At 44.6% G+C, this 26810-nt stretch overlaps 2 protein-coding genes across 5 annotated transcripts in view; both read left to right on the top strand.

The window, feature by feature from the left end:
- Window positions 1–403: 403 nt before the first annotated feature.
- TULP3 (TUB like protein 3) lies at window positions 404–22994 on the top strand. Of its 2 annotated transcripts, XM_053402405.1 has the most exons (11): window positions 404–511; window positions 3150–3201; window positions 3575–3737; window positions 8876–9052; window positions 10466–10596; window positions 10873–11070; window positions 14046–14158; window positions 15230–15344; window positions 17327–17425; window positions 18167–18338; window positions 20023–22994. In XM_053402405.1, exons 1-11 carry the CDS (start codon window positions 468–470, stop codon window positions 20154–20156), a joined length of 1398 nt encoding a protein of 465 aa, XP_053258380.1. In that variant the 5' UTR covers window positions 404–467; the 3' UTR covers window positions 20157–22994. The 2 variants fall into 2 exon arrangements, with proteins under 2 accessions (XP_053258380.1, XP_053258381.1); XM_053402406.1 differs by lacking the exon at window positions 8876–9052.
- Window positions 22995–23760: 766 nt separating this feature from the next.
- The window catches only part of TSPAN9 (tetraspanin 9), a 121775-nt gene continuing 118725 nt past the window's right edge, over window positions 23761–26810 (top strand). The window contains exon 1 of one of the 3 annotated variants that reach the window (XM_053403927.1): window positions 23761–23854. Coding sequence is in view for 1 of the 3 variants with exons in the window: in XM_053403923.1 (XP_053259898.1) it covers window positions 24061–24402 (342 nt within the window). In the remaining 2 variants the exon portion in view is untranslated. Of the gene's footprint in view, window positions 23855–24045; window positions 24403–26810 lie in introns of those variants that run through there. The other 2 variants (XM_053403923.1, XM_053403926.1) reach the window with 2 other exon arrangements.

Genomic DNA, 26810 nt, shown 5'->3' on the forward strand with positions numbered 1-26810 from the left:
TCAGGGGGGGAGACGGGTGTGAGGAAATGGTCTGCGCTACAGCATGGTCTGCAGTGGAGTCCACCATTCGCGCTGAAGCTTGGGGCGGCCAATACGGAATGCTCCCCGGGGCCACCACTGAGGCGCCTCCGAACGTGGCGAGCGAAGGGCGTGTTGCAGCCGACGGCAGGATTCTGTTCGGAAGCAGCAGCAGCGCCACCGCGGACGCCCCACTCCAGGCTGCCTGTCACGAAACCCCGGAACGCCACCCCCCCGCCTCCCGCCCAGGAGCCAAACCACCACAACGGCGCCTGCGCGGCCTCAGCGCCCGCCTCCCCTCGCGCGGCTGCCAATGAGAGCGCGGGGTACTCGGGGTCCTCGCCCAATGGCGCGAAGCTTCAGTGCCGCGCTCGGTTGCTAAGGAAGGAGGGCGGTTGCTGGGGAGCTGCGGCGGCCTCACCTCTTGGGGTTCCCATGGTGATGACAGGATGGCTAGCGGCAGCGGCCTGATTTGCCCCAGCGCTGGGGCCAGGTAAGGCGGCCGCCCTTGCTGCCACCCTCCGCCCTCCTCGCCTCGTATCCCGGAGGGGAGGCGGCCGGCTCAGGCGTCGGCCTCGCTCCCCCCCCGTCCCCCTGGGTCGGGCTTGACCCCCCGGCTGCTTCAGCGCCGCCCGCCCTGACTGCGCCCCCTCCGCTTTTTGGCTGTTGCGCCTATTTGTTAGATTTAAGGGGAAGTCTCCGAATGGATGGGGTGGTGGTTCCCCATAAGCATTTGGGGAGGGTACGTAAACATCACGAGGCGTTATTTCATTTTTCAGCCTCTTTTAACGGCGAAAGTAAGTAAGCCTCGAAAATGAAAACGTGCGCCACTAACTCAGCGCGCAACTGCTCGCTCGGGAAGTCAAAAGCGTCCGGACCCGGCGCGGAAAGCGGCCCAGCCGTCGTCCCCCCTCCGCGCAGCCTCCGATTCCCCCTCTTTCAGCGAAAGGTGGAGATCCCCCGTGCTTTGAAAATCCGAACAGGGGAGCTGCCTCAATTGCACGGGGAATTTCCAGATTCAGGGAGTGGGAAGTGTGCGGCAAGAGAAGGAGAAGGGGCGAGGACGAGGGGGAGTTAGGGGAGGCGCAAGCAGGGTTCACAGCCTCCCTTAAGCCGAGGGGTGGACGCATGGGGGTAGCCAGGATTAATTTTAGGGGGGCAGGCATTGTTGGGGGGGCAGAACCCAGTTATCTGTGACACATTTGGTCAGATAACTATTTTTATTTATTTGCTTGATTTAGGGGGGTAACTGCCCCCCTGCACCCTCCTGGCTACACCCATGTGTAGACAAGCCCTTGCTTGCAGCCCTAACCAGGGCTGGCCCAACACATTTTGGCATTTGAGGTGAAACACAAAATGGTGCTCCCCTGCTAATTCACATTAGAAACACGAAGGAATAAAGATCTCCATTGTGATCTGCTGCCCTGAAGGTCTTGCTGCCAGAGGCCTCACTTTGCCTCATGGGTAGCCTGGCCCTAATTTTCTCTTTGTATAATCCCAGTTTCCAACATTCTGCTGTGCCTGGATGGGACCAAACACCAGAATGGGACCAAACACCAGAATGGGACCAAACACCAGAATTGGGATGGGACCAAACACCAGAATTCAGGATAGAAATATAAATGTGGGGTCAGGCTAGATTCTTTTTGGTTGTTGCTGCCTGGGAGCAGCTTTAACCATTGACCTAACAGTGTACCTCTTTTTGGCTCATTTTCTCCCATACATGTGGTGATAGCAATGCTGTTTTCTGTAGTGAATGGGCTTTTGCACTCTCAAAGGCATGCTGTGACAGTTTTGCCAGGCATTTCAAGGCTAGAATCCCACAGATAAGACAGAATTTAGATGCCACAGTTAGACTTGTTCTAATAGATGTCCAGAGCAATTTCTAGTTTCAGTTGTTATGGCCTCAGGATGTGCATAAGCTGCTTGAAGGAGTTTGGCTGGTTGGCTGGTTGCTCACTCCCTGTCCTCCTTTGGATCTAGCTGAGGGGGAATGACTGGATGGATCCAGGAAGTGATTAATGTATCATTGTGGAAGAGTGGGGGGAGGTGCCTTGAAGGAGGCAGGGAGGTGCCTTCTCCTCAAGCAGCCCTCCCTAGACCCAGAAGTGCTGAACAACTGTCACCAAGTTGCAAATATCATTTTCTTGGGAAAGGCGCTGACAAGGCTGGTGGCATGCAGGCTGCAGGCATGCTTATAGGAAAGTGATTAGAGAAGTTTCAGTCTGTCTTCAGGTGTGGTCATAGCACTGAAACTTTTGTTGGGAATGGGATGGAGGAGTGTGACCATTCTGCATGCTTTCCTGTGGCTTTTGAAACCATTGACCACTGTATTTTCCTGGGGCAGCTCTGTGACTTAGGGTTTGGGGCACTGCTCTATGTTGACAGAAATTGAGTGCTTAGGGGTTTGCTGAAAGCAGTAAATCTGATATAATTTGGATGCTTTCTTATGTAAACACAGGTGGTAATTTGATGCAACCTCTATTGGTTGCATCAAATCACTCTGTTCTAGAATTTAAGCAACTCACCAGAGATAGTATTATTTGGTTGTAGTATATTTATTTGCCATGCAAGTATGGTATTGCTGTATCCTGTTTGTATTGTTTGTTCTGTTCTATGTGTTATGTAAAAGATTCAATAAAAATAAGAATTTCAAAAGTTGTGCATAATGGTGAAAACTTTAGGACTTAGATACTAGAACAAAAACTTGGGTTGTTCATCCTACACTTGCATTAGTATGTTTGTGCTTGTTTCTGGAGAAACATCAAAAGAATAAAAATAATTCTTAATATTTTTAAGCACGTGCTTTGCAATCTTACAGGGTAGGTTAGTGTCATCTCCATATTGAATGTGGGGTTGGGTGAGCAGAAGGAAAGTGGCTTAAGTAAGGTCGTGGCTAAGATGAAATTTGATCTAATACTGTTGAGGTTTGTACACTAATTACTGTATTTTATTTTTGCTGCTGGTGCTCAAACCCTGATGAAGGGTGGACTTAGAAACATAATCAGTCAAAAATCTTATATATATGCTGCATATGTTAACAGATTTTGACTCTCTTTCCTGAACTATTTGTTACAACCACATTACTGCATGAACAGAAATGCTAATACTTCATTTCTCATCTTTCTCAGTGGCTTTGAGGATGAAGCTTTGAAACTTCGTCAGCTGAAACTGGAGAACCAGGTAATCAAAACCACAAGGCAGTGCCTGACAGGTATTGTAGTAGTGAAAATGAGTAATTGATTATCTCATGAATTTGGATCTTGCAACAAGCTCATCTAGTTACACCATGTTCTTTATTTTTGTAAATTCAGATAATTTGAGCAGGGTAAGGTAGAGTAAAATGTTTGTTTAAACTTGCATCATTAGTCAAAAGACTTTATTATATGGCTTTTTGTAAATTAAATAATTTATAGCCCCAGATGAAATTTGTTTGTTTAAACTTGCATGATTAGTCGAAAGTACTTTAAAGTACTGCATTGGGCATTACATATAACATTGCAGGAATTCCTGAAATCTATTGCTGAGGCTAATAAATAAGCATATTCCTTGACAGAGAGCTCTTCTGGAAAAGAAACAGAGGAAGAAGCGTCTTGAACCCTTGATGGTGCAGCCAAATCCAGAAGCAAAGTTGCATAAGGTGAAGCTCAAAGGGTCTGAGGAGCAGAGCCCTTTAGTGGGACCCCATGTGCCTGTTTGCAGTGATGTTCACCTGCATGGTGAGTGACGTCTTTGTAATTATTAAACGTTCTTTTACTTTCAGCAATCCCCTGAAATAAGCACTATCAAATTCATGAGAAGTTGGCACTCTAAAATATTAAGTACTGTATTTACAGATGTGCTTGTCAATACTGTAGCAAAATGTATAGCTAACTATTTGTCACGGTTGAAACAGACATGTTGAAACAAACTAAGCTGCTATACAAAATGCAACTCTCCCTGGAGTTTAGAGCAGGTGTTATGTGAGGAATTCCAATTGTATACAGTGGTACCTTGGTTTACGAACTTAATCCGTTCCGGAAATCCGCTCTTAAACCCAGGCGTGCTTTCCCATAGCAGCGGGGGACTCAATTTACAAATGGAACACACTCAACAGGAAGCGGAACCTGTTCTTATTCCAAGGCAAAGTTCACAAACCAAAACACCTACTTCTGGGTTTGCAGTGTTCTTAATCCAAGTTGTTCATAAACTAAGCTGTTCTTAAACCAAGGTACCACTGTATTCTGTTTAAAAAGCATTCAAAATGGTGCATCATCATTAGTGTTCTGTGTCAATTTTTTTTTATACTTCAAACAGTATGGCTGAAATTAGGTTATACAAACGCCAGCCATTATTTGCTGTTGTGTCCATGTTTTCCATAGAATAATTGAATGTAGAATCAATAATTTTTGTAATCAAAGTATACAAATGTGATAACAGTTGATGAATGATTCTTCTCCCCCTTACTACTTATATGCTATAGATAATGCTTCTCTGTTGACAGACAAGACAACAGAAGGGGGTAGAGGAACATATAGTAGATCGTACCAGTGTGCATCATGGACATCACACTGGACACATGGTTATGAGTGTAGTCAGGTAAGAGACATATATAGGCAAGTTATCTACACTGTAGGGCAAGGTGATATTTAGGGAGGGGATAATAATAATAATAGGGACGCGGGTGGCGCTGTGGGTAAAAGCCTCAGCGCCTAGGGCTTGCCGATCGAAAGGTTGGCGGTTCGAATCCCCGCGGCGGGGTGCGCTCCCGCTGCTCGGTCCCAGCGCCTGCCAACCTAGCAGTTCGAAAGCACCCTCGGGTGCAAGTAGATAAATAGGGACCGCTTACTGGCGGGAAGGTAAACGGCGTTTCCGTGTGCTGCGCTGGCTTGCCAGATGCAGCTTTGTCATGCTGGCCACGTGACCCGGAAGTGTCTGCGGACAGCGCTGGCCCCCGGCCTCTTGAGTGAGATGGGCGCACAACCCCAGAGTCTGTCAAGACTGGCCCGTACGGGCAGGGGTACCTTTACCTTAATAATAATAATAATAATAATAATAATAATGATGATGATGATGATGTATTTATACCCCACCCATCTGGCTGGGTTTCCCCAGCCACTCAGGGCGGGTCCCAACAGAATATTAAACAGAATAAAACTTAAAACATTAAAAACTTCCCTAAACAGGGCTGCCTTCAGATGTCTTCTAAAAGTTGTATAGATATTTATCTCTTTGACGTCTGATGGGAGGGTGTTCCACAGGGCGGGCACCACCACCTAGAAGGCCCTCTGCCTGGTTCTCTGTAACCTCACTTCTTGCAGTGAGGGAACTGCCAGAAGACCCTCGGAGCTGGACCTCAATGTCCAGGCTGAATGATGGGGGTGGAGATGCTCCTTCAGGTATATTGGGCCGAAGCTATTAAATATAGTTTATATTTTATAACACAGCATATGGATCGCTCTTATCCAGTCATTGCTTGAGAAGTCATTGGTTCACAAATGTTGGTGGTTGTGTACTTTGGATAGCTTGAGTTCTGTTTGTTAGAGGACTATCTGGGCAAGATCAGTTGCAGTAACTTTAGGCGATTATGCATTCTAACAACATGGTTTCCTTTTGGAGATTCCAGTGCTCCAACAGGGAAGGTATGACAGGATGCAGTAACCTCTGAAAAGCATGGCAATTAAGAAATATTAATGTTGTTGGTGGGCAGGGTTCAGTGAAGTTGAAGGGACTTAAAACATTTGTAATTGTATTCTTCTTTTGTCATCATGGTGGTAGAGCCAAGTGGCCATCTGGACTAGGGGAAACAAAGAGTGATGTATATTTAGTATAGTCAATAGACCAACAATAAAAAAGTATACAGTACACAAGAATCTTAGAGCAAAACAGTGCAGTGCAAAAACAATAATATAAAACTGCAGTACTCTTGAGTGCAAGCTCAGAGAACAATATTATGGGGTGATAGTATATAGTAAATTTAACTGAGGAACTATTGTGTGCTTTTGAATAACCTCCAAGTTTCCCAGAGAGATTTGACCCACTTGACTTTCCCTTTCAATTTTTTTTATACCACCCCCCACAGTTACTGGAAGTTTCCACTTTTGAAGTAAAATGTGACTGTGTTAGATTTTCATTGCAACTGCCTGTCCACGTATATTTCAGATTTGATGGTTTTATCAATGTGCATGATTTTCGAAGAGAGACAAATAGCCCAATGTAAAGATTACAGAATAGATGATATCCTCTTAAAATAAATTTACATTTTAAAAAGACAACAACCATGGATAGAACAGCACTTCTGAAACCTGTTTGAGACAACAAACTTAGAATCACAGAATTGTAGAGTTGGAAGGGACCCACAAGAGTCATCTACTGCAATCCTCCACAATGCAGGAATCACAGCTAAGAATCCCTGGCAGATGGCGATCCAAGCTCTATTTAAAAACTTCCAGTGAAATGAAATTACTGTGAAATAAACCAGAGAAGGATGTTGAGGGAAGTCCAGGGGGAATGGGGAAATTTTGAAATTGTGAATAATAATAATTGTTATGATGTAATATTGGGGAAAAATGGAAAATTGAATAAAATTTATATTTTTAAAAAAACTTCCAGTAGAGTCCACCACCTTCCAAGATAGTCTATTGAACAGTTCTTACTGTCAGAAAGTTCTTCCTAATGTTTAGTCGGAATCTCCCTTCTTGTAACATGAATCCATTGGTTTGGGTCCTACCCTCTGGAGCAAGCTTTATCTCTCTTTCATATGACAGGCCTTGAGATATATGAAGATGGCTAACATATCTCCTCTCAGTCTCCTCTGTTCCAGACTAAATATACCCAGCTCCTTCAACTGTTCTTCATAAGGCTTGGTTTCCAGACCCTTGATCATCTTGTTCGCCTGCCTCTGCACATGTTCCAGCTTGTCAATATCCTTCTTAGATGCTGGTGCCCAGAACTAGACACAGTTCTTTAGGTGTAGTCTGACCAAGGCAGAATAGGGCTAGACTATTGCTGCCCTTCATCACGACACTATACCTCTTTTGATGCAGCCTACAATTGAATTAGGGACATGGGTGGCACTGTGGGTTAAACCACAGAGCCTAGGACTTGCCGATCAGAAGGTTGGCGGTTCGAATCCCTGCGGCTGGCTGAGCTCCCGTTGCTCGGTCCCTGCTCCTGCCAACCTAGCAGTTCGAAAGCACGTCAAAGTGCAAGTAGATAAATAGGTACCACTCCGGTGGGAAGGTAAACGGCGCTTCCGTGTGCTGCTCTGGTTCGCCAGAAGTGGCTTAGTCATGCTGGTCACATGACCCGGAAGCTGTACGCCGGCTCCCTCAGCCAACAAAGCGAGATGAGCGCCGCAACCCCAGAGTCGGCCACAACTGGACCTAATGGTCAGGGGTCCCTTTACCTTTTTTTACAATTGAATTAGCCCTTTTTGTTGTTGCATCACAATGTTGACTCACATTAAGTTCATCTGCTCAATGACATTGAAGACTTTGAAGCATTTTGAGTTCTCTTTCATGGTCAGGCTGTTCAGGTGGTCACCAACAATATGGGTACCCTTTGTCTTCATCTATATAGAAGATAGTACAAGGTTGAGGACCTTGCAGCCCTCACACTGCATTTGTGAAATGGGTGCATGCTCGGATGCACAGTTCTGATGGTGGCACATCTTGCTAGCATCAATTCTGTGACAGATGTTATTGCCCAGTTGCTTGTTCTCACAAGTGGGTACCTGCCCCCTGGGTGGTCTGCGGAATGCTTCACCCTTGGGATACACAATGTTTGGCAACCTCCAGGAACAGACGCTGCTTGTCGATGAGATGTTTTCTGAAGCATTTTTTTAAACTTCTACACACCCACCCCGTTTCTTTATAATCCCCTGAAAATATGAAGCCTGTTGGGAGGCCTTGCTCTCTTAATGGCTCAACCCCTATTTGCCAACTTATAAGATAGCTTTCCTTATTGCCATCACCCCTGTAAGAAGGGCGAGTGAACTTTGTGTGCTACAGTTGAACTGCTGTGGGAGATGTCCTTGGATATCTGGCAAACCCTTGCCTTCTATGTGGGCAGGACTGCAAGCTGTAAGAAAAATCATGGCTGTTTCTCTGCTATGAAGGTCCTAGGAATTGGTTTCCAGTCTCCCTCCAGATCCTTCCCTGCTAGATTTCATCAACCATGAGCTCTACTCTGAACTGACTCAACTCCTGGTTCCTTTGGTTGTGCGCACATGCTCAAGGGAAGTCATGTTTTCCTCAGCTTTTTCTCAGGGAATTCTCTGGGCAGAACTCTTGCTGCATCGCTGTCTGATTGCAGCCCTCAGCACTACAGGGTTGATGTTTAAGCATAGGTGGAGACCTGTTTCAGACAGGTTGCAATGAGCTCTGTGGCCTTTTGGAGCACCTTTCTCACTTCCCTGGTTACTCAGCCTGTCATTCCACCCATATGTAGGGTTGTGCAGAGGCCACACATACACAAAAGGCTGCTTACACATCACTGTGGTTCTTTAAAGTGATAGTGCGTGCAGTTGCCCAACCCACCCTCCTTGCCCGCTGCAGGTCCTGTCATCCTGCTCTTGCTCTACTGCTGCTTCCTCTTGCTGCTGTTCTTCAGAAATGGTTGGCAAGATAGGAGCCACATCCTTTTGAGTGTGCCCTGTAGGCGTGGGCTGCCCAACTAAACTCTTGTCTTCCTCTGGAAAAATTCTGAGTTTAGCTGCAGAACTCCATAGATGTGACTAAACAAATGACCACTTGGCAAACCACAATTTTTCTAGAATACTCCAGTATGCTTCCATAATGGCATCTAGACTACTTGTGTATTTAGAAAATAACTGTACACCATATGCTTCAACAATGCACTTCACTCTGGTTTGTAGGCTTTGATGGTCCAGCTATCTTCCTGAAACCAGGGATTCAGGAGTTGGGGCCTAAACTCCAGATAATTTCACTTGGATCATCCTCAACAGAAGATGACAGTGAGCCAAAAAAGACTGAGGAAAGTACAATAGATAAAGCTTCCAATGTGAATCTGCAAGACATTCTGCAGAAACGAGGTAAGAAATTGATCTAAAGAGCTGGTTCATGAACACTAAGCCCAAGGTATGGCTTAGCACAAATGACTTTTTCCCCCAGAGAGGTGAGAGTTTATTATTTATGTTGTGAAGCACCCTGTGATCTTTGGGTGAAGAGTGGTGTACAAATTTAATAAATAATAACAAGTAAATAATTATATTGTATCAAGCAAATACATAAATCCATGCACATCTAAGATGTTTTAAGGAGCAAGGCAAAAGGTTTTTTAAATTACACACAAAATGCAATGGGTACTTACAGTGTAAGAAACAGTTATGCAATGACGGGTTGCTTCTCTCCCCACAGCATCTCCTTCAGGCTGCTCTTCTGCTGCTGATGCCTATATCTGCTGCATGCTTAGGTTCCTTCCATACCCTAACTTCCAGAATTACCAAAACTTCCTTAAAAAATTGCACGAACCATGATGGAAATGGAAGGGTTAAACAATTCATTGACAATGAAAGTGTGTTAGAATGTTGGGCAGGGAGAAGATGAATGTGTGACTCCTGTATTTACTTTCAGTTTATGGCTCCAACAGAGTAGTTCCCATTTTGTATTCAAATTCTGAGAATTTATTCTAAAACGCTCCCCAGCCCACTTCTCCACTTTCTCACACTTATTTTACTTTCTCATTATGGAAAAGATTGGTAGTAAGTGGGTTTGTTTGCCTCATAATGTAATAATTTTTACTGTCAAATTTTTAAAATGCCAATTTAGAAAAAGGGGTTTTACCAACAGTAAGTTCTTTCTGAGGCATATGTAAAAACCTCTTATTTGTAATTTGAACATTCTGGAACAGCAAAATTTGTTCCATCTACTGTATGTGACAGCCTTTCAAGTATTTGAAGATGACCATCACATTGCCTCTTAATTGTCTCTTTTCCAGACTAAACATACTTGACTCCTTCCCACCCCCACACAACTTGGTCTCCAGGCCTCTCAGAACTGGATATGGTATTCTGAGGCCAGGACTGACCAAAGCAGAAGAAAGATTCTGTCTTGTGACCTGTTGATACATCATGAAATTGCATTCATCTTTTTAGTTGCCATGTTATGCTGTTGACTCATGTTTCACTTGTGGTCTGCTAAAACCCCTAAGATCTTTCTCATATTTTATGGAGGAAGTGGACTGTGTAGCAAATAAAAATACTGCATATAGATGATTAGAGAATTATGGAGTTAAATTGTTACTGACTCATAGCCTGTCTGGAAAAATAAGTTGGAAGGTGTTACAAATTAATTAGGGAAGTTTGGGATGGATTAGTCATGTTGCTATTTCATATATGATGAACCTATTGCAATTTAAATTTAGGGACAATAGTGGGAGAGATATCTGCTATATGGTTCCTTCTACATTAACATAAAATAACCTCCTTGTTCTGGCATTTTGATAGGTATTTCTGGCAGTATGAATTTTGATGAGGAAGACACTGAGGAAGAAGAAACCAAGGAACAGTCAGGATCTCCTTCACCCTGTTTAGAATCTCAGAGGCCTGCTTCTGCAAACAGCCAGAAGTCTGCTACGGTATGCAGTCTGTTCTCCCAGTGAAAAATGTAAAAAAGAAAGCTTGTGACTGCTAGAGTCTGCATCAGCACCAACATTGCCAGATTCAACCTGTGAAGTGCAACCTGTGAAGTGCAAGTCTTGCACTTTCCGCCTCTGCTCCTGTTCCCATGTTGAACCATTATAAATTCTGGAAGGTGCCTTGTTGACTGTCCCAGTACTAGACAATATACCTTTATTCTCCTTAAATTTGTGTGTTGTGGGAGCACTCTGACCTGACCTTGTTTTATCTTACAGGAAATGGGTGCTTCCTGCGTGGCACTTTCTCAGACAGATGCAGAGCTGGGAGAAGTGGGAAACCTGGAGGAGTTTGTACTACGCCCAGCTCCTCGTGGCATTACCGTGAAATGTCGAATTACTAGAGATAAGAAGGGAATGGATCGAGGCCTCTTTCCTACTTACTACATGCACCTAGAGCGGGATGACAACAGAAAGGTACTGTGTTTAACCAAATAATGTTGTAATGAATGTATTGGATGTATTGTAAAACCAAAAAAGTTCAACCTCCCCCCCCCGCCCCCGTAAGAATTAAAGCTATAGAGAGTGTACGGTATATTTATTTTTACTTTTTTGTTTTCTGTAATGCTTACAAAGGACCTAAATTGTTCTCAACACTTGTGCATTAGAAAGTTAAGAGAGTCCCTGCATGAAGGCTCACAATTTAATAGACACAATTTTTAAAGGGGGCAAAGGGAATGAGAGGGAAGTGGGCAGCAAACATGGGAGCAAATGCTCCTTCAGTAGCCAGCTGATAGGGCCAAGCTGGTCTCCATGCCCTCATGATCTCCCTGCAAGACTGAGGGCACAGCTTCCCAGTGGCTCGCAGTGCCTTGTCTAGTGGCAGTGTGTGCCTCCATCTGGTTCTGCAGTCCTAGGGCAACCATCCAAATACTATTTATAAATGCTATCTAAATGATCAACAAAAGTGATAAAACATTACAAAAAAGCACACACCTTTGTATTTAAGTGCACACACACATGAAACATACTGAAAGAAATCAAGGTCCAGAGAGCTTATTTCCTAGTTGAAGTAAATTCATCAACTGAACATGATACTTGTCAGCGCTTCTCAGAATCTCAGTAGCAAGCTTGTCTGTTAGCATGATTTTCACTGGACGTTTACTTGAATGAGACCCATCAAATTAGCACTCATAAAAATAATAGAGAGGTTGACTACAGTGGTACCTCGGGTTACAGACGCTTCAGGTTACAGATGCTTCAGGTTACAGACTCTGCTATCCCAGAAATAGTACCTCGGGTTAAGAACTTTGCTTCAGGATGAGAACAGAAATCTCATCTGTTCGATTCTGATCTCATCTGATCTCATCTGATCTCATCTGATCTCATCTGTTCGGCGGCGGCAGCAGGAGGTCCTATTAGCTAAAGTGGTATCTCAGGTTAAGAACAGTTTCAGGTTAAGAATGGACCTCCAGAATGAATTAAGTTCTTAACCCGAGGTACCACTGTATATCCTCCAAGAAACAAAGAACAAATTCCCTGTTAATAAATAGCAACCAACAATGCTAACACAGACCTATTGTAACAATAAAAAATAATAGATTTCTAGTTAGCAGCAGTAACAAGTTTTCAAAGTTTTGCTGCTGGCATACATTGCACACCTCTCATAAATTATTAAGTTAGTTTGGTTTGCATTAAACCAGGGGCTCTCAGACTTTGTACCTCCAGGGTCCACTGGAGAGGGCTGTTACAAAAAGGCAGCTGGTGGAGACAGAGCCAATCACAAAATGGTGGTGTGGGTTTTATGATCCCCAGATTCTGTGTTCTTTACAGAACCTGTTTCCCTCTCCCTGGCAGTAAAAGTACACGAAAAATGAATTAAACCAACCATATGCTGCCTTCTGTGACACCCCAGATCAGCCGCCTCACCTATCTAATGGTGGACCCCTTGCATCAGTTCGTTTTAACACAACACTGGAAATTCCACCACAGTTCTTCTCCATTGTGTGGCTTGGTTCTTTAGGTAGTTTCAGGGTTTTTTAAAAAGTCCAGTGAATAGCGTATTGTGCTGACAACTTCAGGAAGTGGGTGGGTGGTGTTTTTTAGAAACAAAACCCAAAGGACTTAAGCTGCTGACTGCTTTGCATCGACATTGACACTACAACCAGCCAAGTGAAGAGAGGAAGAAGACAGCCCAAGCTACTGTTTTATGTGGAAGCCCCTCCTTGCTGTCAGAGCACTCCAGGCTAGGTAGCAGCTGCTATCATTCCCCACCCCACCCTGCTCCATGCAGACAGGCCAAGGCCTCCACCAGTTCCTGGACTCTGTGACTGAGTCACTTCCCTTGTTGATCCAAATCCTAGTCCAAATCCTAGCTAGCTGCCTTTGCTTGTGTAGTTCCTTCAGCTGAAGAACAAGGAGGATTTTCATCAACAGGGTAGCTGCAACCTGTCTGACATCAGCATGGAGCAGGACAATCCATGATCCCTCACTATCTTCTCTTCATTGTCCTCTTCACTGTTTCCCTCAGCTGCTGCTGGAACAGTCCTCCTGAAGGTTTTTCAACAGTTGCTGGCTTCAGGAACCACTAGAAACAGCATGTTCCCCAACATCAGTATTACTAACATTTCCATCACCAGTGGCACCAGTCATGTGATTCAGCAGATGTGAACATCTACCGTATTTTTTGCTCTATAAGACTCACTTTTTCCCTCCTAAAAAGTAAGGGGAAATGTGTGTGTGTCTTATGGAGCGAATGCAGGCTGCACAGCTATCCCAGAAGCCAGAACAGCAAGAGGGATTGCCACTTTCACTGCGCAGCGATCCCTCTTGCTGTTCTGGCTTCTGAGATTCGGAATTTTTTTTTCTTGTTTTCCTCCTCCCAAAACTAGGTGCGTCTTGTGGTCTGGTCCGTCTTATAGAGCGAAAAATACGGTACTTCTGTTCCCCTGTAGCACAAATTTTCAGTAATGGCGAATTCTGCAGGAGCAGCAGGCAATAGTGAAGAGGAGATGACAAGGGATCGTGGCTTGTCCTCCTCCATAATGACCTCCGGGCTGGGCTAACAGAAGCAAGCACAGCTGAGGCTGGCGAGGGCTTGATGAGTGTAATCTGGCCACGCTGTCCTTCGCCTCCATTGTCTCCTTTCCCCCTTCCACTCATTTCAGCTTCTCCCTCTTCAGCTGCCTCTTCCTCTTGTTCAGCTTCAGTTGCAAGAGGACAGAGGAGAAAGCCAGCTTGCATGAGGGGACATGCCCAGCCTTCCTGAAGGAAGGAGTGGGTAGGTAGACAGAGGCTGGGGACTGCCAAGCCCATCTCAAACAAGGACATGGCCCACCATGTGAGAAGTAGTGCTCTAGAGAAATTGCTTTAAAATACGTAATTACTATGCTCTCTTGAAATATTCTCTCTCCCTTCACTCCTTACCTTCTTTAAAATGTTTATATGTCTAGATATTCCTTCTTGCGGGGAGAAAAAGGAAAAAGAGCAAAACATCAAATTACCTCATTTCAATTGATCCAACAGATCTGTCCAGGGAAGGAGAAAGCTTTATTGGAAAACTCAGGTGAGACTCTCAAAGTGATGTGACTTATACTGCGTTCATCTCACCCCGTACTGTCTAACTAGTAGCAGCTCTCCAAGGTCAGGTCTTTTTCATCCTTGCTACTTAAGATCTGTTTGAACTTGAGATGCCTGGGATTGAACCTAGAATCTTCCATACGAAATGCTTTGTCACAGAGCTATGGCCCCTTCCCCGATGTTCAGTGAGGTGGTGGGGGCTTGCTGTGACATGTTTTGTATCTTGCTTCCACAACAAAACACCTCAGCTGATCCCAATGTAGGCTGGATACTTTTGTGCTTTTCCTGTGTTGTGTGACTTTCTCTGTTATGGCTTTTTGTGGCATAATTCCTTATATAGTGAGAATCATAACCTGGTGCTTAGGCAATACTGGGCTAGATGGATCAATTACGTATGTTCATGTATGTCAGGGGTGGGTAATGTGCAACCCTTCAGTCATTGCCGGGCTATAAATCCCATCACCCTTGAACTTTGGAAGTTGGGAGTCTAGGTTGATATGACCCTGCAGATGTTGTAGACAAGGATGATGGGAGTTGTAGTCCAACAGCAACATCCAGAGGGCCAAAAGATCCCCCAGTGGTGGCTGGTTCCCATGGGGGCCAGACACCACTGGTCTGGAGGCTAGGACCCAAACCAATGGCTTCAAGTTGCAAGAAAGGAGATTCTGACTAAACACTAGGAATAACTTTATGATGGTAAGAGCTGTTAAACAGTGAACTGGCCCAACTCTGGAGGTTGTGGACTCTCCTTCCTTGGAGGTTTTTAAGCAGAGGTTGGACGGCCAGGGATGCTTTGGTTAAGATTCATGCATCACAGCAGGTTGGACTAGATCACCTTTGGAGTCCTTTCCAACTCTACAATTCTATGATATAGCTGAAGAAGGGTACCGAAGACCAAAGAGCTCAGAATCCAGAAAAATGTGGTGGTGGATTTGCATAGTTTTTTTCATTTCCTGGGCAAACTAAGGCAAGCTTTGGGTAAAGAGGATGATAAAATGTCAGATGTGTTTTAAGGAGAAAGGAAATTTTCCAACTCACTTGTATTCTCTAATCCTAGATCCAATCTTATGGGGACTAAATTTACTGTTTACGATCATGGGGTTAGTCCAGTCAAAGCACAGGGACTGGTGGAAAAAGCTCACACCCGGCATGAGCTGGCTGCAATCTGTTACGTAAGTAACTTACTACTGGGGGCAGAGTGAGGGAGAAGAATTGTCTTTGTTCATGCTAACCTGTATTGGAAGGACAAAAGAGAACCTGCAAGGTGCAGCCTTGACTTAGTCTAGGCTTTAATCCTGACTGGTTTGAAAATTGAAGCATTCTAAAATGTATTTCACCCACAGATAATCTAGGAAACATTTATTGCTTTGTTCATAAATCTTTGTTGCAACAATTTTATCTGCCTTTCTACATGCAAGATGGCTGTATGGCATAACTATCACAGACTGGTTGAATGTAGAGGAATGATGGGAGGAACCAGCTGGGGAATGGCAGTGGGATGACAGTGAGTGGTCATAGGGAGAACTGGGTGGAGGTGTTGGAAGCTGAAGAGGTAACAGGGCTTTGTGGGCAGGGGGAGTCTATGGCAGAGAGAAGTCCAGAACTGGACAGAAGCTGAAGCAGAAGAGAAGGGAGGCCAAGAGGCAGAGATGAGTCTGGCTGCTGAAGAGACATGAGTGTCTCTCCCTCCTTCTGCAAAAAGCTCCCCTTCCCTCCTGGATCTCCCAGAACTAGGAGAGGCATGAAGAGGGAGGGCGGAGGAGAAGTTAGCTTCACACAGGCACAATCTCAAGATTGCTTGGGGGAAACCCTGAAGAGGAGAGAACTTAGGCAGCTGTGGGGAGGTGCGGACCTTCAGTCTCAGCAACTGCCTCTTGGGGGCAAGACCTGCCAGAGATGAGTTGCTGTCCTCATGAGGCCTGACACTCATGTGCAGATCGTGTTTTTGCTAATAAAGAGTTAACTCCAACTTGCTCAGTGGGGTTTACCGCTGGCTCACTCCTGTCACAAAATTAGTTAAGAAAAAGATGCATAATTATTTATTATAATAAAGTAATTTTAATAGTTACAATTACTGCAATAATATATCTCTGATAGGATTTATGGAGTATATTTCAACATGTTCTAAGCCTATTTCAACACAAAGGTCACCAGTGGCCTAATCAGAAAAAATAATATGACAAATCTGTTAAAAAATAATAAAATTAAACATTAACAGGGTCGGCACTTCTGTAATAAAAAGCAGCTATACATTTAAGAAACCAAGTTAATACTCACCAATAAGCTTTGACTCCAGCATATAAAACTTCAGAGGAAGAAGAAGGCCAAACTTGCCAAATCTACATTGTTAACAACTGTTCTGAATAAATGGACTATTTTTCAATCATCACTCATGAAAATTATATGAACTTCTACCTTCACAAATCCCAGACCTCAAAATTTACCTGCTCAAGATTAAAAAAAAAGCTTTGCTACAAAGTTGACCTTGCACTTGCAATTAACTCATCCATGGGGTGATGAGAGCACATGAAGGAAATTAGCCCATTCTCAGGTCCAGTTACTAAAACAAGGTAGATAAGATCACACAGAAGGCAGAGGTGAGTAATGGGAGTGAGACACAGTAGTTACTTGCTGTGGAGTATAAGGAACTGGAGCAAACCTTTGGACTAGTTGCTGTGTTGAGATTCACTGCTAGGCTTGGATACTTCAATGGGAAAGGGGTAAGGTTAAAATAGTACTTTTGCCTGCCAAAATGGTGGCAGGATCCTGGCTTTTAACTAGAACAGCTGGTTTTCTGACCCCAAGGCAACACAAAATTCCACAGCTGTAGGTTCCCTGCATTTTTGTGAACCCACTAAATCTTGGTTCAGAAATAGAAATAGGCAAGCTATTTTCACTCATGTGGGTAAAAATAATGGTGTGCACTCGGGGATACTGTTAGCAGTGAGGACTGAGCCTACCCCTTCGTCTCCATCACTCCATCCTGCTTTGTTTTTTTCTGGGCAATGCTAGAGTGACGTGGAATGTTGGGAGCTGGTTTGCCTTTTCCAAGCAAGCATGGCCAGTGTATTTGTCACACACCATTCTAATCCAATAAAAATTGTATATTTAAGGTCAGTCTTCTCCTAAAATTTCTACCTGCTTTTTTCAACAGGAAACCAACGTGCTCGGATTCAAGGGACCCAGAAAAATGTCAGTCATTATTCCAGGAATGAATCTCAATCATCAACGGATTCCAATCAGGCCACGAAATGCAAGTTTCTAATTGGGTCATATTCACACTACAGTGAGAAAATGGAGTTTCAGATTTTAGTGATGATAGGAGCAGTCAACAGGCATGCCTTTGAATAACTGAATATGATGCACTTCAGGACACTTTTCACTTAAAAGAATTCTACTGTTCCCCTTAAGAGTTCTGACAGTGTAGTAGAGACGTGTGTGTAACTTATTCTTGAATCCATAATATTCTGCTAGGTTGTCATAGCCTCTGTCAAATCTTGAGTGTTGTTGCCCATCTGTGGAAGAGCACTTCAGCTGAAAGAGGGAGAGTAGCCACAGTATATAAGAGCATGTTCGCAAGTTATATGTTCTGTTTACATGATGCAAGAAAGAGTGATCTTCAGATTTTCTAAACATAAGCTCAATTGGAGTGGAAGGATAACAGCCTTGGGAACGGGAAAGAACAAGAAGTCTCCTAGAAGACAGCTACACATTTTGCTTTGTAACTTTTTTCTAGGAGAGCTTAGAGACTTGTTTTGAAAAGCTATTTAAATTTATTGAATTTGTTCTATATTTGAATGAGAAATAGAATGAAAATGTTGCCATTTTCATTTGCATGTGTGCCTGCGGTGGTGAGTAGGAATAAAAATAAATAAATATGAAGTCCGGACTGTGAAGTTGAAGAGCTATCAGCAGTTTTGCAGACCAAGCCTGATGGAAAGAGGATGGGAAAGGAAACCTGAGGTCTTGTTTTCTTGCTTATTCTGTTGCACAGGAGCATGAGAGTTTGCTGTCAAAATGGCAAAATAAAAACATGGAGAACCTAATTGAATTGCACAACAAAGCTCCAGTATGGAATGATGACACCCAGTCATATGTCTTGAACTTCCATGGGAGAGTCACCCAGGCCTCCGTGAAAAACTTCCAGATTGTCCATGAAAATGACCGTAAGTCTTAAGACATTAATAGCTACAGCAGAAGTTGGAGGGCTAGACTCGCAGTCCAGAACATTAGAAGGTTCAGGGCTGGGAATGCATCCAGAATCTTTCACTAAAGATTGCTGGGTTTGATGGAAAGAAGACAAATCCTAGAAGTCACATGTTGCTTTCAAAAATCCTTTTGCTAGCACCACTGCCATGCTGAATAGGTAGATCTCTGCACCTGCACCTGCGCCCCTCCCCGTCCCTCTAAGCCCCCTTCTCTTGTGCCAGTGTTTTTCTTCCAGAAGTCTTACATGCCAAAACACATGTTGCTCACCCAACTTAAACACTCCTTTCATCCAAGTCTTGCACTTTTAATTGGTTGCAAGCCATTGTTACCCTCATCTGTTGCTTGGTTTGAATACATTTGAATAGAATGGGGAGATGCTGAAATATTAATGGCCCCAATTTTACAGTGATACCTCTGGTTATGAACTTAATTTGTTCTGGAGGTCCGTTCTTAAGCTGAAAGTGTTCTTATCCTGAGGCGTGGTTTCGCTAATGGGGCCTCCCGCTGCACATGAACCTCCGGCACACGATTTCCGTTCGCATCCTGGGGCAAAGTTCGCAACCAGGAGCAGCTACTTGCGAGTTAGCGGAGCTCGTAACCTGAAGCGTTCGTAACCAGAAGTGTTCATAACCAGAGGTACCACTGAAGGTGTTTTCAATAGAAATCTTAAAAATATATTTTTATATCAACCTGTATTTTATTAAATTTAGCCTCATAAAGGAGCCGAGGGTAGCAAATACAAAGGTAGGGAAACAATACAATTAAAAATAAAGTTTATTTATTTAAAAAAAACATGTAAAACAGTCACATACCTTCAGTGCTTTTCAGTATTCAAATGCCATGGTATAGTGTGTTGCTGTCCATTTAAAAAGGGTAGAGTGGGTTTAATTTGATGTTTTATATTTTAGGATTTCTATTGGGGAGTTTTATTCACTGAAGAAGGGAGCACCAATGATCCATGTTGGGGTTATCAGAAATTAGGCTGGGAATATCCTAGTCTTCCTGCCTTCCAGGCAATAGGACTAGGAATACTGTCCACCTATTTACCCTGGTCCTGCCAAGTCTGCAAAGAAAACAGTGAGGCTCTTTTCTGACTGAGGGCCCACCCATTCTGGCCTTGAGGCCTAGCAACTGGCTTCACCAGCCCAATATTAGGCTAACTAATCTGGGCAGCACTGGCTTTCTGCAGAGGTACACTGGGGGAGATTCACCCTGTCTTCTCCAGATCTCTCATAGATAATGGCCAGCTCCATGAGGTCATTGTGAGGTGATGGGCATTGCACCAAATTGAAGCATGCAATACCAGTCATTTGTGTACCATCTGCCTGCCCTGCTCCGTTGTCTAGCCCTCAGGATGCCTGATAAGATGTTTTGTCAGTTTTGATATAATGGCCAGGAAGAGAAGGACAGTCATTCTGCTATGAGACAAAAAGGTTCCTTTTGGGCTTAAAAAATATAGGAATGGTGTCTTGAAAATAAGGAAGTGTGGGCCCTAACCAATTGTGAGAAACAATATCTGCCTCAGGGTTTGATATGTGCAGATTGGGCAAATAGCAGGTAGGGAATTGCTACGGATAAATGTGATTCCATTCATATGATGCAGCTAGATTATGATTTCTTTCCCTTTCTCCCTTTCTCTAGTTGACTACATTGTAATGCAATTTGGCCGTGTGGCAGAAGATGTGTTCACCTTGGACTTTAACTACCCCCTGTGCGCCCTTCAGGCATTTGCCGTTGGACTGTCCAGTTTTGATAGCAAACTGGCATGTGAATGACAGACGTAGTGCAACAAGACCGCTTCTTGTTTTTCTTCCTGTGCTAACATCTGAGAAGAAAATTGTACTTGATAATCTTGGGGTGTGTGGGGCAGAAACTAACAGCTAAAATGTCCCCTGTGCTTACCTAGAAGGAAAATGGAGCCCTGATGGCTGACTACATAGAATGCTGTCTTTCTAAGATGTGTTCATTCTTGGAGAAGGAAAACGTAATCCTGAGAGGGAGGCTTTTTAGAAAAGAGCCCTGCTCCCCCCCCCCCCCGAGCAGCTGAGCATCACTGTGTCTAGGAATTCCTGTTGTTAGAATCACATTAATGAAACTTTGCTGCCTGTTTTCCTCATGAAATTACTCGTGTCCTTGATGCTAATGCCACTGATACACCTGTGCTCCTGTAACAAGAGATGTCTTGGATGTCTTGCTATTTGACAGTCCTGTTTTCCAGTAAAGTTGGTTGGTTTCCATGTGTTGCTCTGCCGCTTTGCATCTGCTGAAGAGTACTTGTTGTAGAGGTATGTTCTCCAATAAGGTGAAGTTTATTGATCAGCTTGAATAAGGCAAAATTCACCTTGTCAGTGTCTTTCCACAAGGTAATTTTTCATGAAAAGTGAAGAGATGACTTGACATCCTTGACATGTCATGCTAATACCAGTAATTGACTGATTGACATGCCATGCTCGTTTCAAGAGCCATATAAGGATTTGTAATTTTCTTGTTTCATTCAGTGATAAGCCTTCTTTCTTTTTTTGTTTCATTACTAATTGATCTGTTTGTTTTTGAGAAATTATTTAAAAAACACAGCACTCCTGTTGGTAGGCAAGGAAAGCATTTTTTGTGTTAAAGGCAATCTTCCTTGTTTCATATGTAACTGTACATTCTAAATGTTCAGTTGGGTAAGATGTTTTTTGCTTCTTGGACATATTTGCTTGAATATGATCATTAAAAACTGATTAAGTGCATGTATAGTCTAAGGCAGAAGGAAAGCTGCTATCTCTGCTAGATTTAAGCCAAATCTTTATATTCCATGGTTGCCTACAGATTATTGGAACAGGTAAGGCATTAGTGCTTCTTGACCCAAGGGACCTTGATTGCATCTTGGCTCTCAGGGGATCCTTGGGCTGAGCACCTTCTTAACTACAGTTCATAGAATCATAGAATTGTAGAGTTGGAAGGGGCCCTGAGGGTCATCTAGTCAAACCCTCTGCAATGCAGTTCATTGTGTATCTTGTAGAATTTCTTCTGTAAATTGCCTTCAGGTGTTATGCCCTGTATTTCCAAAGAACACTGACAGCTGAATAACCCCTGCTGTCTGAAGCTGCTCCTTCCCTTTCTGGTCACCAATTCTGGACTTTCATAGAATCGTAGAGTTGGAAGGGACCCCGAGTGTCATCTAGTCCAACCCCCTGCAATGCAGGAATCTCAGCTAAAGCATCCATGACAGATGGCCATCCAACCTCTGCTTGAAAACCTCCAAGGAAGGAGAGTCCACAACCTCCCGAGGGAGACCTTTTCATTAAAATGCAGTTGTGTCTGGTTTGTGTGCCATTAAAATCCCTGTATTAGTAAATACCGTGTTGTCTTCTTTCAAAGCAAAGCAGGTTTGCTGAAATGTTTTCTTATAGGTGGAATAAAAACCATCATTATCCATTGTAAATTCTGCACTTTGCTGTAAGTGAACGATTACTCATCACTTTTAGAAAAAGCTGGTGAGTTGCAATTGCCTTCAAGGAAATGTTGCCACTAATAGCATTGTGCACTTGTGCAGAACTCAAGGAAGGGATGAGAGAGCCGTTTCCCAAGAGATCCAGGGCCATGCTCCTCTTTTCCATCTTTATGCATCTTGTTTGTCCTTGGAAGCACAAGACCCTGCAGGATGGCACTGGCTGCATTCTGTGCTGGTGAGTCTAGATTGTTGCGTCTCCTCAGATGTTTGACTAAAAGACAGGTCCCTTGGTTGTTTCCCCAACTGTGTCAGCTGTTAAAGAACATCACTTTTTTAAAGGTTTTCACCTTTGTCCATACCACAGCTCAATAATGTTTTTCTGGTGCCAGAAATATTTTTTGTCTAGATGCACATGATCTTGCTACTTGCCTTTAGCCATTTGAATCTTTGGAATACAAACACTGCAGACTTAAACTGGCTTTAACAGTCACTTCGTCTCCTCATGAATTAGTTCTGTGGGTGAAATAGGAAGAATTATTATACAATCACTAAATAACAAAATTCTTCCTATAATGCATGACAATTAACTAGTATAAAAGTGACACAGGTATGTAGTTTCTGCTGTTTAATTTGGAGCACTTTAAAGTAAGAGACTGTCCCTACCACCACATAAAATGGGGCTGGCTTCATGTGGCCAAACTTGGCTCCTGTTTCTAGCAGTCAGACTTCTCTGACTTAACCTTGTTGTGATTTCATGCTGTAGTTTGCCTATGGAATTAGGCTACAATCCTAATAAACAAAAATTCTCTGTACTTTCTTGCTTGGAAATCTTGTATGCTGGAATTGGCTGATTCGGATTTTAACCCACTTGTGGATTTTATTACATTTCTGTTTGAACAAGCAAAAGAATGCAAAGGGTAGGAATTTACACCTTGGTTGCTGTTGCAAATGTGGTGTTATACTGCACTTTCATTCCTCCTCTGCCTGCCTACGTATACTGTAAATGCTTCTCTGCAAAATCAGTGCAGATTATCAAGAAATAAGGGATCTCTTATTGCTTTGGAACTGTATTTGTTTTGTAGAAGCCTCCACTATGCCTAATCCAAAACTGTATGGTATTGATTATATTTATATTTTTTGTATTCCAATAAAATAATTTATATATTTAAAAATGTGATACTGCTACCAGTATGTTTCTTTTGAATGTTTTGCACTGAGAGTTTTGTACTCTGATTACCACTGCATGCACCTATGACACTTGCCCCTGTGATCTTGTTTTTGAAGCCTTCTCAACCTTCCTAAACTGTTTCTAGCAACATCGAATGGGAGCCCAGTCACTACACAGACTTCTCTAGCAGCTCCCAGGTTTGGAATTCCTCTCTAGTGCAAGATGTCTCCTATAAAGATGCCCCCTATTATATCCAGCTTTTTATGCTCCCGATGACCCTCAACACCATCATTTTATAGGTCAACTGCCTGACTTACAAGAGGCTGCTTTAGGCCGTGTAGCCCCATTAGTGGGCAGTGTTCTAATAAGTGATTTAAAAGACCCTCTTGCATACAATCAGTCCAGGATACCTCAGGGACCACCTGACTCCATATAGGAACCCTGCTTGATGAAAACGCTAGCACATTTGCAAAGCTAAGCGGGGTCTGGTCTGGTTTCAAGTTGATCCTCGCGGCAGCTTCCAGCAGAGACACCTCTGCCAGCCCGGCGATCGCGGGGCGAGGGGCTCGAAGCAGCGGCCGCCTCTTGGCCCCTCCGAGAGGAGCGCCTCGCTGCCCCTCCGGGCGCCCTCCGTCCCCGGCCAGTTCCCTCTCCCGGAGCCCCAGGGCGCCGCGCCTGGGGAGCGGGCGAAGCCTGTCAGGCGGGCGACGCGGGGCGGAGGGCGGCCGCGCGGCCTCGGCCGGCTCCTCCCCGCTCCCTCCCCTGGTTTCCGCTGGCAGCCGAGGAGAGGCGAGGCGGAGCCGCCGCGAGCGGAGCGCTGCCCTTCCCCGCCGCTGCCCGGGTTCGCTTCCGACGGCGCAGCCAAGACGGTGAGTGCGGCGCGGCGTCGCGCGGGTCCCGCCGCCGCTTCCCGGGGGCCGGCGGGCGAGGCTGGGCCGGACGAGGGCCGGGCAGGCCTGGAAGCCGGACTTTTGCGCCGCGGACAAAGGGGAGGCGGCCCCGCGCCCTGCGGGTCCCGGCGCGGCTGGGAAGGAGGGTCGCCCCGGCTGCTCCGGGAGGGCGGCGAGGCGCCAGGATGCGCGCAGCCGAGGAAGCGGAGGGCGGAGCGGACCGCCCTCCAGGGGGCGCGCCGGGGAAGGAATGCGCGGCTTCGGCGCCCAGACGGGGCGCAGCGACTACAAGGCCCACCATCCCCGGCCCTCGGGACCAGCGGCGAGGGATGACGGGAGTTGTAGTCGCCGCGCATCTGGGGCCGGAGGGGAGAAGCGCGGGGCGGAGTTGCAGCCGAGGCAGCGGGAGAGCGCCCGTGGCCCGGAGCGAGGCGGCTCGCGAGGGATGGAGAGAGCGCCTGAGGGAAAGACCGAGCAGACGGGCGAGGAGACCGCGCTCCTGGAGCACAACTGCCCCTAAGTTGGAGGTAGGAGGCTGGGCGTCGAGGCGCCTCTCGCCCCCTTTCCCGGGGGGCTGCACTTGGGCCACAGCTCCGAAACGGAGCGGACAAAGTGGGAAGCGGGCAGGGAGAGAAGCGGACAAGGGGCGTGGAAACCAGCCCGGTAGAGGACCCTGGAAGGCAAGAGCAAAGTTTGCTCTTTGAGATCAAAGAAAAGCGTGCGGATAGGGGCTGTCAAACCTTGAAAATGTGCCCTTGCAATGAATCCCAAAATGTCCTCTTTGGAAAGCTCTTTCCCAAGCCATCCCACTTCCCTAGCACAGAGATAGACCACACATTTGAGAAGACATAAAATGGCTTACCTACACAGAACTCTTCAAAGGTCAGCTTCATGTGCTTTTCCCTGCAGAAGTCAGAAAAGATGCACAGGCAGACAAAACTTTGCTTAGTTCCAAAAGGTGTAAGTTTCTGAACTGTTGGTACAGAAGAACACTTGTTTCAGACTCCGTTCTGAACTGAAACAAAAGAGGCTGGCTAAAGCCATTCTCAGATCTCCTTACATACCAAAATTCACATGAAGAGTGAGCTGGTGGGAAGTGATGGCACAGGCTAAGCCTGGCAGGACAGCTTACTCCGTGGTTTAAACACCTTCATGCACTAATTAGATTCAAACCTGCTAGGTTTATATGAGGCTGGAACCCTACGCCTGATACATAGGGTGCTTCTTGGCTAATGCTTCCTGGTTGTTTTGTTCATTTTAATCCCTGTTTACTGCGCTTCACAGGAAGTGCATATTTGAAGGGAAGTCCTTTGGCCTCATAAAGAAAGGGAATGCAAGCATCAACTGATTTATCCTTGTCCAGTGCTATTTTTCTAGAAAAAGAGGTGCCAGAACTGAGTTCTGCTGAATTCTGGCAGGGAAAAAGCCCTGTGCTTGTCCACATATGTGCGTAACCACACATGAGCACATTTGCTTGAACCTGGAAGTGACCTGAAAAGTCACAGAAAGGGGCAGAACAGGGTGGGGCAGCCTTACACATGCCCCACCGATGCTCACGGGGGTCTGGAACATAACCCCCATGTAAATCGGTTGCTGCCTGTATGGACTTCTTGTTCCTCTCCTGCAGGAGTTCAGAGAAGTGTATGAACCTCAATAACATGTTGGTTAAGGAAAGCGGCATAAAATCGAGTGTATTCTTTTAATGCTTGTTGAATTCAGGTGAACGATAGAAATGCGCAGTCAACCATTCTGTATCAGAATGTAGCTTTGCAACACCTGGGAGAAATTTGCGAGTAAAATAGCAGAACTAGTGACATAGATGAGGGTTCACCACACAGTTACAATGAATTATCTTTGTCTACAAACAGTGTTTGATCAATGTTAATAATAGGCTCCTAAACATGCAAGGATATTTTTTGCCTTAAAAGTTAGAAAGGTAGATTACCAAGGGACATTCATTTTCAAGCAATTTGCCCAGGAGAATGAAGAAATTCTCGATAAAAAGGCAAGGGACAGAAATGTAATAAACAGACTATTTACAGGTCTTCGTTTTTAAATAAATGTACCACATATATTCTAATAATGCCCAGCATATATTCTACCTAGAAAAGCATGGCTGTATTTATAAAGAAATTTTCCTCATGGGTGTATGTACTAACTAATTGTCTCAGGATAAAAGAAATATGTGCAAATTATGAGTGATCTCGTTCTTGGAGCTTTAAATGCTGCAAACTTTTTGCCCCATTGTCCACCTAGGAAAATGGCTGAATTCATTCCATATATACTGTTGAGATAGAGACTCTCACAACTTGTAACTCTTCCTGTGGCCCCAATTTACCCTGTGGTGTTTTAAAATCCTTCCAGGGTCTGAGATAAGTCTCATAGTATTAGTTAAATACTAAACAGTCTTGGAAACGTTAATAAATGTTTCCAGTCAGCAAACATGTCCTAGTCTCCCTCTTGATTCATATATGAACTTGGAAAAGACAGGCTGCGGTTTTAGACCCACTTGCTCAGCTGGACTTTTCTTCTGTGTAGACATGCATGTGATGGCGCTGTTAGCTGTTCTAAACAGTTAGAAGTAACCCCAAAGTGGAAAATATTGGGGGATTAAACAAGGAGCAGGAGAACTATGTAAGCCACCTTCAGCTCCACGGAGAAAAATGTGAGATATAATGCCATGATACAATTTTAATTGGGTTCCCCCCCCCAACTGTGATATACAAAGGCACATAAAGAAATTCATAACCATGGTTGAGAGAAGAGCCTTTAATTGCTAGCCCTTCACTGATTTTAATTGGTTAAAAGCCAAATGAAAACAATATTTTCCCCCATGTTGATACCTCTTTACAAGAGAACCATACAAGGGTTTGCAGGTGAACAGTCCTATCTCTCAGCCCTCCCACTTGAAGCAGCAGGGGTTGCTAGAACTTGG

The sequence above is a fragment of the Podarcis raffonei genome, chromosome 9 (assembly GCF_027172205.1).
Source record: "Podarcis raffonei isolate rPodRaf1 chromosome 9, rPodRaf1.pri, whole genome shotgun sequence".
NCBI classification, from domain to species: domain Eukaryota; kingdom Metazoa; phylum Chordata; class Lepidosauria; order Squamata; family Lacertidae; genus Podarcis; species Podarcis raffonei.